General features: G+C 44.7%; 1 protein-coding gene across 1 annotated transcript in view; it reads right to left on the bottom strand.

The window, feature by feature from the left end:
• LOC116984420 (mucin-6-like) overlaps nt 1-15,605 on the bottom strand; it is a 152,895-nt gene that overhangs the window by 101,155 nt on the left and 36,135 nt on the right. Inside the window, exons 9-11 of the mRNA XM_033038572.1 lie at nt 15,120-15,258; nt 14,807-14,911; nt 12,295-12,367 (exon numbers count right to left, since the gene is read on the bottom strand). Of these exons, the coding sequence (XP_032894463.1) occupies nt 12,295-12,367; nt 14,807-14,911; nt 15,120-15,258 (317 nt within the window). The remainder of the gene's footprint in view (nt 1-12,294; nt 12,368-14,806; nt 14,912-15,119; nt 15,259-15,605) is intronic.

Genomic DNA, 15,605 nt, shown 5'->3' with positions numbered 1-15,605 from the left:
CCTCTTCCCATTTAGAAAATAGTCTATGCCATAGAGGGTCATAGAGTCATAGTAATACAGAATGGAAACAGGCCCTTCTGCCCAACTCACCCACACTGGTCAACAATGTCCCAGCGACCCTAGTCCCATTTGCCTGCGCTTGGTCCATAACCCTCCAAACCTGTCATACACATACAACCGAAGTGTATGACTGCATACTTTGCTATGCTGTATTTCACTGCCACGCCACTTCTTTGCCACCTCCACAAGTTGAGTTTTTTGAAGTGGCGACAGTGGATCGACGAGGGAAGGGCGGTAATGTAGTCCACCCAGACCTCAGCAAAACCTTTGACTAGGCCCCACAGGGTAGGCAAGTCTGGAAGGTTAGATGGAGATGGGATTCAAGGCGAGCTTGTGAATTGGTACAAAATTGGCTTAGTAGCAGTCAGAGGGTGGTAGTGGAGGGCTGATGTTCATATTGAAAGGCTGTGATCAGTGATGTGCCACAAGGATCAGGGCTGGTTTCACTGGTTATCATCTATATTAATGATTTGGATGAAAATGGAGTTGGCATGGTTAGAACGTTTGCAGATGCAATCAAAATTGATGGTGCAGTTAATAGTCGTGAAGGTTATCCAAGGTTACAAAAGGATCTCGGCGAAATAACCAAGAAACTGCAGATGAAATTTAATTTGAAGATGTGAGATGTAGCATTTTGGCAACTTAAACTAGGGTGCGACTTACACAATGTATGGTAGGGCCCTGGAGAGTGCTGTAGAATAGGAAGACATTGGATTACAGGTACGTAGTTCCTTGAAAGTGGTGACACAAGTTGGCAGAGTGGTGAAGAAGGCACCAGGCACATAGTCATATACTGTACCTTCAGCCAAACTCGCCCATGCCAACCAAGATGCCCACTACACTAGTGCAATGTGCATAAGTTTGGCCCATACACCTCTAAACCTTTCCTATCCATGTATGTGCCTAAATATATTTTAAATGTTATTATAGTACCGCCTCAACTATCTCCTCTGGCAGCTCATTCCATATACCCACTACCCTCTGCGTGAAAAAGTTGCCACTTGGGCAAGACACTTCACCCACCTTTGCCCGTGTGTGAATGTGTGTGAGTGATTGGTGGTGGTCGGAGGGGCCGTAGGCGCATTATGGCAGCCACGCTTCCGTCAGTCTGCCCCAGGGCAGCTGTGGCTACAGAAGTAGCTTACCACCACCGAGTGTGACTGAGGAGTGAATGAATAATGCGATGTAAAGCGCCTTGAGTATTAGAAAGGCGCTATATAAATCCCATCCATTATTATTATTATTTACCTATTAAATTTTTCCTCTATCACTTTAAACTTATGTCCTTTGGTTCTTGATGAGAATCAGAATTAGAATCACACTTTATTCGCCAAGTATGTTTTGCAACATACGAGGAATTTCATTGGCCAGGGTTGACCAGAGTTGACTTATCTACTCTGGGTAAAACACTGTGTATTCACTCGAGCTATCCACTCATGATCTTATACACCTCTATAAGATCACCCTTCACCCTCCTGCACATCAAGGAATATAGTCCTAGCCTGTCCCAAACCGGCCTTCAAGTTCTGGCAACATTCTTGCAAATCTTCTCTACATTCCAGCTTATCAGCATCTTTTCTTCCTATAGCCGGGTGACCAAAACTGAACACAATACTCTAAAGGCAGCCTCACCAACATCTTGTACAACAATGACATAACATCACAACTACTATATTCAATATCCAGACTGATGAAGACCAATGCACTGAAAGCCTTCTTGCCCACCCTATCTATCTGAGATGCCATTCGCCGGAAATTATATACCTGCCCTCCTAGATTCCTCTGCGCATCAGCATTCCACAGGGCCCTGGTATTTGCTGTGAAGGTTTTGCCCTTGACATCCCAAAGTTTAACACCTTGTGCTTATCTGCATTAAACTCCATTAACCATTCCTCAGACCACCGAACTGATCAAGGTCTTCCTGTAATTCTGGTTAGCCATTCTCACTATCTATGATACCACCCACATTATAGTCATCGGCAAACTTACTAATCATGCTTTCTACATTCTCATCCAAATCATTGATATAAACCACAAACAGTAATGGGCCAGGCGCCAATCCATGAGGCACAACTCTCAACGTAGGTAAAGTCTGAAAATAACAACCTTGCAGCATCACCCTCTGCTTTCTTCCCCGACGCCAATTCTACAGACCAGTCTACCATGCAGAATCATTAAAGACCTTCTTCACACATTGAAGAAGGGTCTCGACCTGAAACGTCACCTATTCCTTTTCTCCAGAGATGCCGTCTGACCTGCTGAGTTGCTCCAGATTTTTGTGTCCGTCTCCAGCTAAGCAGCAATGGCTTACAATGAGATACTGTTAACTATGGAGGAAAGATATGTCAGGTAGATCGGCAGATTAATCTGTCGGAGTTGATCTGAAACAGTGAAAGGATGGCTGATAAGGATAATTGAAGAGAGTTGTGGATGTACCCCAGTCGATCACACAGACCAGATTCCCGACTATTGATTCCATCTACACCACTCTGCCTCGGGAAAAGAGCCAACATAATCAAAGACCTCTCCTACCCCTGACATTCCTTCTTTTCCACTCCTGTCGAGCAGAAGATACAGAAACTTGAAAGCACTTACAGACACAGAAACAGCTTCCTCCCCTCTGTTAGAAGGCTTCTGTAGGTCCTTCCACAAGCTATATAGTCGAAACAGTTACAGCTATAACATGTGCAGTCTGATTCTCCTCTACCTCATTATAACATTGGACTTGTCTCTCGAAATGTTGCGCTATAATGCTGACAGTTATATTCTGCATTTGCATTGCATTTACAGTATGTATAGTATTATCTGACTTGATTGAATAGCATGCAAATCAAAGCTTTTCCCTGTACCTTTTGATGGAGGTTTTATGTGGACGGCATTACGCAGTGAGTTTCTCAGGATCAAAAATAGGTTCCCTATACATCTGTGAAATAAATCAATGTAACAAACCGTACTGAGGGCCAGCTAATGACCACACTGATGGCCAGCTAATGGCTATGCTATAGACTAGGCAATGACCACATTGATGGCCAGCCAATGACCATGCTATAGACTAGGCAATGACCACACTGATGGTCAGCTAATGACCATAGTATAGACTAGGCAATGACCACACTGGTGGTCAGCTAATGACCGTAGTATAGACTAGGCAATGACCACACTGATGGCCAGCTAAAGGCTGTACTGAGTGCCTGATAATTGCCACATTGAGAGCAAGTTAATGGTTACACAGAGCCAACCAATGGCCACACTGAGTGCTGGCCAATGGCCACACTATGGCCAGCCAATTAACTCACTGCCGGTCAGCAAAAGGCCATGCTTCAGGCTAGCCAATGGCCACCGAGGGCCAGCCAATGACCATGCTATGAGTCAGCCAATGACCAATAATGGACTAGTCGATGACCCACCCTGCAGGCCAGCCCATGACCAATAATGGACTAGTCGAAGACCCACCCTGCAGGCCAGCCCATGACCAATCTGCAGACTAGCTTATTGCTGTGCAGAGGTTTGGCAAATGGCTGAAGCATTTTCTAGACTTCTGCACCTGTCTACTGCAGAGCGACTGCAGGGAACCTGTGTGCACTTGATAGGCACAAAATGCTGGAGTAACTCAGCGGGACGGGCAGCATCTCTGGAGAGAAGGAATGGGTGACATTTCGGGTGGAGACCCTTCCAAGGTTCCAAATGTCACCCATTCCTTCTCTCCAGCCTTGCTGCCTGTCCCACTCAGTTACTCCAACATTTTGTGTCTATCTTCAGTTTAAACCAGCATCTGCAGTTCCTTCCTACACATATGTGCACTGGACCTTGTGCTCTTCCCCTGACCTGACCTCACTGGTTGGGACTCAATGGGATGAATGACCTGCTTCCACAATGTACATATTCTATAAGTTGGAAGGAACTGCAGATGCTGGTTTACACCGGAGGCAGACACAAAATGCTGGAGAAACAGCGGGACAGGCAGCATGTCAGGATGGAAGGAACTCCAGCATTTTGTGTCTATCTGAGCTATTCTATGGTTCTGTTTCACCATGTTCACGGAAGAAATTGAGAAATTGATGGCTTACTCCCTTTTTAAAGAAGTTGCCGTGGCCTCTCCTTTGGGCACTGGAGCATGCAAAGTAATTCGGGAGAAATGTTTATTTCTGACACGTTTCCATTTACCAACGCTGCTGAATGCGTATTGAGAGATGTAATCAGAATGTGAAGTGCTTGAGCAGTCCATAACGCAGGTCAAACCTCAATTACCTTGCACCAAGGGGACTTGCTGTCATGGCAACAGCACACTTCGTCTGCTCATGAGGAACACCGACCCATTTCAGCCTGAAGCCAGTTCCAATGTTCCTCCCTACCCATTGCATACTTATAAATAACATGTCTCAATATTCTCAAGCTCAAATTCAGTGTAACATTGCTGATCAGCATACCATTGAAATCTGAAATCTGAAGAAGGGTCTCTACCTGAAACGTCACCCATTCCTTGTATCCAGAGAGGCTGCCAGTCCCACTACGTTACTCCAGCATTTTGTATCTACCTTTGGTTGCAACCAGCATCTGCAGTTTCTTATGCCATTCTATACTATTAAAATTGTCAGGTACTGAAAAGCTACAAAATTGCTGAAAATGCTGTATTCAGCAGGAGAGGTGCTTGTGTGGAAAATGCAGAAGAGTTAACATTTCAAAAAACCCGAATTGTAAACTCTGTTCCTTCCTTGACTGATGCTGCCTGATCTGATGAACATTTTCAACATTTTCTGTTTTAGTTGTAATTCAATAAGTATGGACAAGTGAATTATTTTGCCTAGAGAAAAGAATACAAAAGGTCTGGACTGAAGATACTCAAAATGCTGTAGTAGTTTTGCAGGACAGGCAACATCCCTGGATAGAAGGAATGGGTGACATTTCGAGTCTGAAGAAGGGTCTCAACCCGAAATGTCACCCATTCCTTTTCTCCAGCTTTTTATTTCTAGCAAGGAGATCTGCATGTCTCCCCAGCTCATCAAGCGATGCTCTACTGAGCTTATTTCTCAAACTAAGTTCAAATAAGGGTGGCTCCAAAATAAACTGCCTGGTGTCCGAATTGAAGAGTCTGATTAGTGTGACTGGACTAACATCAGCATCAATGGTCCCAAAAATGGATATTGTATAGAGCTTCAAGTTCCCAGGCATAAATATCAACAAATATCAACATCCAACCACATCAACACTGCAGCCGTGAAAGCACACGCCACTGCCTCTATTTCCTCAGTAAACTAAGGAAATTCAGCTGAAGATAGACACAAAATGCTGGAGTAACTCAGGCAGCATCTCAGGAGAGAAGGAATGGGTAACATTTCTTGTCGAGACCCTTTTACAACTGGGGGTCAGGGTGTGGGGAAATTAGTGATATAGATGTAGAGAGATAAAGAACAAATGAATGAAAGATATGCAAAAATGCAATGATGATAAAGGAAACACCAAATTCAGCAAATCAATTGCTACAGATACACTGTGTAAAGCATTCTATTGGGATGCATACAGCTTCGTATGGTAACTGGTCTGCCCAAGGCTGCAAGAAATTGCAGAGTTGTGGACGCAGCCCAGTCCGTCATGCAAACCAGCCTCCCCCTCACGCCCATCTACATTGCAAGCTGCCTTGGGCAAGCAGCCATCACAATCAAGAGTAATCAAAGACCACTCACACTCCAGTCATTCTCTGTTCTTCTCCGCCCCATCATGCAGTCGATGTTGAAGCCTGAAAGTACGTACATCAGATTCACCACTGTTACTGGACTCTTCAACGGACCTCTCATATGCTAAGGATTTATACTTGGCCAACCGATCTATCTTGTGGTGGTCCTTGCAATTTCTCTTACCTACACTTTCTCTGTAACAGCAACACTGTATAATTTCCCCTCTCTTTTTATACTACCTGTTGTACCATGTTTGCTATGAAGGTACACGTGTGTGGTATGATTTGCCTGGATAACATGCAAAATATCAATTTTCACTATTTCTCTTTTCTCTTTTATTTCACCTCTTCACCGTCCTCCATAAGACATAAGAGCAGAAGTAGGCCATTCAATCCATCAATCCACTATTCAATCATGGCTAATCTATCTTTCCCTCTCAACACCATTCTCCTGCCTTCTCCCTGTATCCTTTTTCAACCTTCCTAACCAAGAATCTTTCAATCTCTGCGTAAAAATGCCCAATGACTTGGCCTCCACAGCCATCTGTGGCAATGAATTCCAGATTCACCACCCACTGGCTAAAGGAATTTATCCTCATATTTCTAAAGGTACGTCATTTTATACTGAGACTGTGCTTTCCAGTCCTAGACATCCACAAGTGGAAACAGCCTGTCCACGTCCTCTTTGTCTTGGCCTTTAATTATTCAGTAGGTTTCAATGAGATCCATCTCATTCTTCTAAACACCAGTGAGTAAAGGCTGAGAGCCTTGAAACACTCCTCATACATTAACCAATCATCCCCAGGATCATTCTCGTAAACCTACTCTGGACCCTCTCCAAAGCCAGCACATCCTTCCTCAGATATGGGACCAAAACTGTTTACAATACTCCAAATGTAGTCTCACCGACGGCACCTGATAAAGCCTCAGCATTGCATCACTGGTTTTATATTCTAGTTCCCTAGAAATGAATGCAAGCATTGCATTTGCCTTCCCTACCACTGACTCAGCCTGCAAATTAACCTTTAGTGAATCTTGCACCAGTATTCCTAATGGCCCTGACTGGCTGTACGAGTTCCTTCAAGAGCTCTCCTGAGTTTAAAAAAAAATCAAACTCGTGCTAAGTACGTAGAATGAATGTAGTGGGTACGTCCGAGCTCAGGGACGTTTCTTAGCGGCTCGTAACGCTAACGGCAGGTACTCAGGAAACGTGGTAAGCTCGGGAAGACTCGTGAAGATTTTTCAACATGTTGAAAAATGTCCACGAGAGCCCCGAGTACCGACAAGCGGCCATTACCATAAATCTCCAAGTTTGAATCAGGGCAAACTCGGGAGAACTCTTTGAATGAACTCGTACAGTGGGACAGGGCTTTAAGTCCCTTTACACCTCTGATTTCTGCATCCTCTCCCCATTTAGAAAGTAGTCTATGCCTTTATCTATGCCTGTTTCTACCAAAGTGCATAATCATACAATTTGCTACATTGTATTGCATCTGCCACTTCTTTGCCCACTCTCGCAACCTGTCCAAGTCCTTCTGTAGCCTCCCTGCTTCCTCTCTCTACACCACCTGCCCCTCCACCTCTTTTCATATCATCGGCAAACTCGGCCACAAAACCATCAATGTCCTCATCCAGATGATGAATGTATAATGTGAAGAGTAACGGATCCAACATCGACCCTTGCGGTAAAAACAGGCATGGATTTTTTGGTATGCACCCGAGTTATTTCCACTCGTCTTAGTTTGAGTAGCATGAGACAGTCAAGAGTTTGGATACTATTTACCGCCAGATATTTTATGTTTTTATTTTACTTGAATCAGGAAAATGTCCTGCCAGGTTACTCCAGCTTTTTGCCCCAGGTGTTTACACTTCATAAATCATTCTGTTATGAAAAGAAGCCATCAGATCGAGCACTCTTCCATTGATGAGCGCGGCCGTTAAGAAAACTTTTACCATATGCAACCTTCAATGGTGAGATTCATGCCAAGCTTCACCAAAATGGCTTCAATTACTCAGCTGGCGTGCTCTGCTCTCATTCCTTCTCTCCGGAGAAGCTGCCTGTCCCACCAGGTTACTCCAGCATTTTGTGTCCATCTTCAGTGTAAGCCAGCATCTGCAGTTCCTTCCTACACATGCTCTGCTCAGCCCATGGTCTGATCTTATCAGCACCACTGCACTATCAGGACTCCAGTAAAGGGCAAGGTGCCAAGAAGGCAAAGAGAACATCCTTCTCCTCAATGTTTAAGAAGAAACTGCAGATGCTGGGAAAATCAAAAGTAGACAAAAAATGCTGGAGAAACTCAGCGGGTGAGGCAGCAAGTATGGAGAAAAGGAGTAGGCAGCGTTTCGGGTCGAGACCCTTCTTCAGACTAAAGAAGGGTCTCGACCCGAAATGTCACCTACTCCTTTTTTCCATAGATGCTGCCTCACCCGCTGAGTTTCGCCCGCATTTTTTGTCTACTATCCTTCTCCGCAACGGTAAGTTCTGTGCAGCACGGCAGCTGAAAGACGGGCAAGTGTTGTAGACTGCTTTAGGGTCAAATTCTACAGAAAGAATGCCTTGAACATTGGAGTTTCTGGTCATGTTTGTAGCCTGCTGGATGTTTAGGGAGTAATCCCACCTGCCATTATCATCTCAAACATCAAATCCCTCTGGTTTAGTTTAGTTTAGTTTAGTTTAGTTTAGTTTAGTGACAAAGCATGGAAGCAGGCCCTTCGGCCCGAGTCCGCACCTTCCAGCAATCCCCGCACTTTAACATTACCCAACACACCCTAGGGACAATTTTACATTTTACATTTAAACCAACCCAATTAACCTGCAAACCTGTACGTCTTTGGAGCGTGCGAGGAAACCGAAGAGCTTGGAGAAAACCTACGCAGGTTACGGGGAGAACATACAAACTCTATACTGACAGCACCCGTAGTCAGGATCGAACCTATGTCTCTGGCGCTGCAAGGCAGTAGCTCTACCATTATGCCACCGTGCCTATAGTACGTCATCAATATATTCAGATCCTCTTGCGGGCTCCCATTCATTATTTCTGGTACAGGAGAAGCAGCAGAACCCTTCTTTCTCATGTTTTGGCAATCCACAAATGTGTATCCATGGCTTGGGTCACTTAACACCTCCAGGAGTGCCTGAGAGACTTGGGAAATTCAGAGTGATAGTGACCTCTGCAGGCAGAATGATCCTCATATTGCTGGAGGTCTAGTAAGCTATATTCTACCAGCACCAACATAGAAATCTTCACCTCCAGATACATTGGACAGGGTGTGCGGTAGAACATGAAATGTAGCACAGGAATAGGACTTTAGGCCCACAATGTTTGTACTGAACATGATGTCAGGTTAACCGATCTCATCTGCCTATATCTCTACATGATATATATATATATATCCTGCACCAATGCCATGATATATATATATCCTGCACCAATGCACCACAAACTTACACGGTGTGTGGTGTGTGGTGTGTGGGTGTGTGGGTGTGAGAATATATATATAACTAAGTCTCATCTTGACCACTTCCTGTCTGCGCTGCATATTGATTTTAGAAAAAACACTACCATATAGCGCTATGATTTTTTGCCATCTTACACAGTCCTCCTCCACTGAGGCAGCCCCGAGGATTTTTCCGATCGATAAAAAAAAAAAAAATTATGAATGTTTAAATTTGTTTGAGATCAGCTGATTGGTCCTCTCGCCTGTCAATCACCACGATGAAGGTAACGCCCCTTCCAGGGTGGCATGACAATAAAACCCCGGATGCCTGGATGTGAGTCACTGACTTTAGAAGATCGCGAGGGAGAGTCCACAACTGTGATTCTAAGCTGTGAATCAACTGAACTGTGATTCCGCAATGTACTTGCGATAAATGATTTGTTAGCCCTTAATAACAATGCAATGAGTTGTTTGGCAATTTGGTGGCCTGCACTCTGCTTGAAATGCTATGAAATGGAATTTGGTGGCCTGCACGCTGCTTTAAATGCTATGAAATTGAATTTGGTGGCCTGCACTCTGCTTGAAATGCAATTTCAAGGATTAGCCGTGAGTGAACTTGCCAGCCTACCACCCCTGAGTGACTGAGCTGCCAGCCCACCATTCGGCCCACAATGTCCATACTAGCCCTCTGGAAACCAGTCCCTTTGGCCCACAACACCCATACTTGTGCTCCAGAGTGTCCCCGCCCCCCCCCCCCCCCGACTGGTCACCAGTATTGGAATTGGTGGAGTTGTGGAATATTATGTTGGGGCACCAGCTCTCCCGTGTGAACATGGGACCCAACGGGTCCCACTTAGTCTAGTATCTATCTATATCTATATATAGAAGTGTGGCCCACGCTACACCTTTGACCTGGAGGAAATGGGAGGAGTCGAAGGAGAAGTTAAGGGTGAGGACTAGTTCTGCTATGTGGAGGAGAGTATTCGTAGAGGGAAATTGGCTGGGTTTGTGGTCAAGGATGAAACGGAGGATTTTAAGGCCTTCCTTGTGGGGGATGGAGGTGTAGAGCAACTGAACATCCATAGTAAAGAGATGTTGCCTGACCCATTGAGCTACTTCACCATTCTGAGTGTACCCGGCATCTACAGTTCTTTCCTATACAAGGTTTACAGGTTGATTGGTCAGTGTATATTGACGCTGGCATGTAGTGGACGGGTAGTAATGTTGGTGGGGGAGGGGGGGGGGGGGAGGCGGGGGCCGTGTTGAGGGGAATGTCAGAATTAAATGAGATTCATATAATGGGTACTTGATAGTCAAAGTAGTGGAGGGACAAAGGACCTGTTTCAATGCTCTATGGCACCTTCTGTGAAGCCTATCCTCTCCCAGTAGCTCCACAACTGAAGCAGCTCTGACAAGGTTGCAGTAGAGTCCCCTCCCCTCTCTTAACAACTTCCAAACTCCCACTTAACGCCTAATTACAAGTGGTAAAGTAGCTTTTAATTAGAGCAGCCACTGAATGGAGCATTTTGAGAAGCTGCATCCCTGAGACCGACCTGGAGTATCTAATCAGATAATTACGATCAAATTCCTGCAAGGTATGCTCTATACCAGCAACGCAAAATAATTGATCACATAAAGTATCAAATTTCATCTCTTTCCGTCCCTCCCCACCCTAGTTTTCCTGGTTTACACAGAAGATAGATACAAAATGCTGCAGTATCTGAGTGGGACGGGCATCATCTCTGGAGAGAAGGAATGGATGACGTTTCAGGTCGAGACCCTTCTTCAGGGTCTAAAGAAGGGCGTCAACCTGAAATGCCACCCATTCCTTCTGTTCAAAGCAACTGCTAGCTTTAATGGTGAGAGGTGAACAGACAACAAAGGGCTCCTCCTCTTTAAGTGCCCATGGCATCAGTTGGAGCACCCAGCAAGAATTGCAGCCTGGGTTATATATCTCAGAAGGGTTGTGCTTCATGGCTAACCCAAGTGTTGCTGCAAACTATTGCACGTAAATTCATTCTCGCCCAACTTTTGGGATTGCTTACAATTATGAATATCTGTGAATACGCAGGATTTGTGACATATTTGTGTGGAAATGACCTAGCCAGCAGGGACAATGAGGGATGGACAATAAATGCTGGCTTTGCCAGTGATACCCAGTTCTTGAAACCAAAAGATGAATAAAATACACAAATTCAGAGAAGGACACAAACTTACAAGCACATTGGCAGAAGCTCTCCAAGGTGTAACTCTCAATGAGGTCATCAGAAGCAGTCATGGGCCTAAACTAGCACTGCTAGTGCCAATGTGGATACCAGACACTAACAGTCCATGTCAGTGGAGAAAGGCGCCGGAAAGCCTTGTTTAAAAGGTCAACAACCAATTTCATAATAAGGTGGAGGGTCTTACCTTGGTCATTGGTAAAATCTAGTTTGAACTGAACCATCCTACCACAATTAGGGAGCAGTCCTGAAATACAGTCCTCCAACTCATTGGAGACCCTCGGACTATCTTTGATCGGACTTTACTGGTTTTATCTTGCACGAAACGCTATTCATGGTATTCCATTTATCATATATATTTACATTGTAAATGGTTCAATTGTAATCATGTATTGTCTTTCCGTTGACTGGTTAGTTCGCAACAAAGGCTTTTCACTGTACCACGTGATAATAAACTAAACTAAACTAGTTCATGAGAGAAAATTCATGACTATCTCACGACATGCTCAAGATGCATGTCGTGAGAGATTTTCTTAGTCCTTAGACTTAATCCAAAACAAAAATAATATGATCAGGGAGGTTGTAGAGAACCAGGATGAAGGAAGTAAGAGTTGCCGGGTAAACTCAGTGGGTCAGGAAGCATCTGTGGAGGGAAATGGACAGTTGACGCCTTGGGTTGGGACCCTTCATCTACACTGGAAGAGAAGAGAGGAGATGGCCAGTATAAAGAGGTGGGGGGAGAGGGGTGGGGGCAAGATTAGGTAAGTGATAGATGGATCCAGCAGGGGAACGGTTGATTAGCAGATGAAAGTCATGTGGGGAAGGGGAAATAACAACTTCCGCCACCAAAGCCAATCACAGGCTCAATCAGAATTGAGACGACAACAATGTTTTCTTTACCATCTCGATACGGTAGCTGCTTGACTTCGTTGTCAACTTCCACTATGCCTTTCTGGCAAATTACGATCTTTTTCTGCGTAAACAAAATAAAGCAATCAACCTCAAGTGAAATGTCAACCAATCTTGAAGTGATATATTGCCCGGATTGAACATGTAACGACCCAAAAAAAGGCACAAAGTGCTGGAGTAACTCAGATCAGGCAGCATCTCCAGAGAATGTGGATAGGGATGAAAGCAGGATGAGAGCATGGATAAGACAAAGCCTGGCAGGCCAAAGGTTTACAGTATGAGGGGGGGTATTGATAGGCCAGAGATGAAAAATGAGATTAAATGATTGAAAAGTCCAGGTGGTGCACAGGGGGTGGCAGGGGAGGAGGGATGTGGGAGAAGAATGGAGAGGAGCAGGGTTCTGTATTTACCCAAAATTGGAGAATTCAATGTCCATACCCTTGGGTTGCGAGCTGACCAAATTGAATATGAAGGTCTGTTCCTCCACTTTGCATGTCCTCACTCTGGCAAGAGAGGAGGCTCAAGACGGAAAGGTCAGTATGGAAATGGGGAGAGTTAAAATGGTTAGCAACCAGGAGATCCAGTCTACGCTTGTTCCTGCCGATGTACAGGAAGCCACTCTGAAGAGGTGCACACAAATGGCTGTCTCACCTGGAAGGATTGCTGGGGTTTCTGGATGGAGGTATAGGGACAGGTGTTACATCTCTTGCGGTTGCAGGGGAAAGGAAGTGGGGAGGAGGTGGCTTGGGTGGGAAGAGATGACAGCTAAGGAGTTGTAGAGGGAGCAGTCTCTGCAGAAGGTGGAGAGGGGTGGGGCTGGGAGGATGTGACTGGTGCTGTCATCACTTTGGAGGTGACTGCAATACGAGCGGGTGATGTGCTGGATGCGACCAGTGGCAGAGCGGAACGTTAGTTCACCCGCATCTGACCTCCTACTCATTTTGGTCTTCAGTGTCTGGCCGAGAGTGTATGGATGTCCATGATCAGCTGCGCCTTGAAAATACAATGGTCTGAGTTTCCCCGTGACTCTGGTTCACTGCACCTTTGCACTGCACACTTCGCCCGTACATAAATCCACCAGATTAAGAAAAAGACAAAAGCATATAAAAATAATCAGGCATGTGGCCAGGTCTGGAAGGTTTGAATTATCAAAGAGACCAGGTAGGTTGGGCTGTTTTGGGGGAAAAGAGGGAGGGGGAAGAGAGGGAGGGGGAGAGAGAGTGGCATAGAAACATAGAAAAAAACATAGAAAAATAGGCCCTTCGAGCCATTCAATATGATCATGGCTGAACATCTACCATCAATACCTTTGCTTTTTCCCCCATATCCCTTGATTCCTTTAGCCCTAAGAGCTACATCTAACTCTCTCTTAAAAATATCCAGTGAATTGACCTCCACTGCCTTCTGTGGCAGAGAATGCCACAGATTCACAACTCTCTGGGTGAAAAAGTTTTTCCTCATCTCAGTCTTAAATGGCCTGTCCCTTACTCTTAACCTGTGACCCCAGGTTCTGGACTCCCCCAACATCGCGAAGAATTATCCTGCATCTAGCCTGTCCAATCCTTTAAGAATTTTATATGTTTCAATAAGATCTCCTTTCATCCTAAATTCCAGTGAATTCAAGCATCATATGTCAGCGCCACCATCCTGGGAATTAATCTGGTGAACCTGCGCTGCATTCCCTCAATAGCAAGAATGTCCTTCCTCAAATTAGGAGACCAAAATTGCACACAATACTCCAGGTGCGGTCTCACCAGGGCTCTGTACAACTGCAGTAGGACCTCCTTGCTCCTATACTCAAATCCTCTCGCAATGAAGGCTGACATGCCATTAGCTTTCTTCACTGCCTGCATGCTTACTTTCAGTGACTGATCTACAAGGGCACCCAGGTTTCGTTGCACCTTCCCTTTTCCTAATCTGACACCATTCAGATAATAATCTGCCTTCCTGTTCTTGCCACCAAAGTGGATAACCTCATAATCATCCGCATTATACTGCATCTCCCAGTCACCGAACCTTATAACTCACACAGCTCACACTGCCACCCAGCTTTGTGTCATCCGCAAACTTAATTCCCTTTACATTTAATTCCCTCGTCCAAATCGTTAATATATATTGTAAATAACTGGGGTCCCAGCATCGAGCCTTGCAGCACCCCACTAGTCACTGCTTGACATTCTGAAAAGGACTTGTTAATTCCTTTGCTTCCTGTCTGCCAGCCTGTTCTCTACCCTTGTCAAATCCCTCACCCATGTGCACTAATTTTGCACACTAATCTCTTGTGTGGGACTTTGTCAAAGGCTTTTTGAAAGTCCATATACACCACATCCACTGACTCTCCCTTATCCATTCTACCTGTTACATCCTAAAAAAAATTCAGAAGATTTGTCAAGCATGATTTGCCCTTCATAAGCCCATGCTGACTTTGACTGACCCCCCCCCCCCCCCGACGAATTTTGTTCAAAATGAAATAGTGCTGAAAAACCCATTGCTTCATCGTCACCTGGTTTGTGGCGTAGATTATCTTTGTCAGCTGGGTTTCTGAATATCTAACACCCAATTTCTCAAAAACTGCTTCGATTGTGCCACCACCGGGCATTTTACGACTCTGCGAAACAGAAAGGCAATAACTAGTCATTACTGCGAGGTTGAGGTTGTGCAGTGGAGTAGAAACGAAAGCTCTAGAGCATTGATCGGAGAACAATACACACTCAAAAATACACAAATACCTTTTTTCAACCAAATCTGAATTGCACATTTATTTTCTAATCTCATGATAGTTTAAAAAGATTTGGCTTAAAATAGTAAAATCTTACTTTGACAAGGAGGTAAGTGCAGACTCCATGGAATCTGTATTGTCTGAAATCAAATGTGGTCACAAATGAGCCCCCTTCAATAGAACATCGGCCTGGACAAGGTAGATTGATGCAGTTCCATTTCCCCATGTTGCATTTGCTGTACAGACAATGGTAACATTTGTTTAATATTCACATGAGCAGTTTCATTATGTGACAAATATGATTAATTGTGCAGTACATTCCTGTCTGTGTTTTGGCTTGACTCACAGGTAGGTCGGCCGATATAGGATTAACTTTGTGCAGGAAGAAACTACAGATGCTGGTTTAAACTGAAGATAGACACAAAAATCTGGCGCAACTCAACGGGCCATACAACATCTCTGGTCATGTTTTGGGTCGAGACCCTTCATCAGACTGATCTCCACTTATTCCTTTTCTCCAGAGATGCTGTCTGACCCGCTGAGTTACTCCAGCTTTTTGTGTCTGTTATAGGATTAACATTCC

The sequence above is a fragment of the Amblyraja radiata genome, chromosome 20 (assembly GCF_010909765.2).
Source record: "Amblyraja radiata isolate CabotCenter1 chromosome 20, sAmbRad1.1.pri, whole genome shotgun sequence".
Taxonomy (NCBI): Eukaryota; Metazoa; Chordata; class Chondrichthyes; order Rajiformes; family Rajidae; genus Amblyraja; species Amblyraja radiata.
The sequence above is the reverse complement of the archived record's forward strand: the minus strand, read 5'-3'. Positions and strand labels throughout refer to the sequence as shown.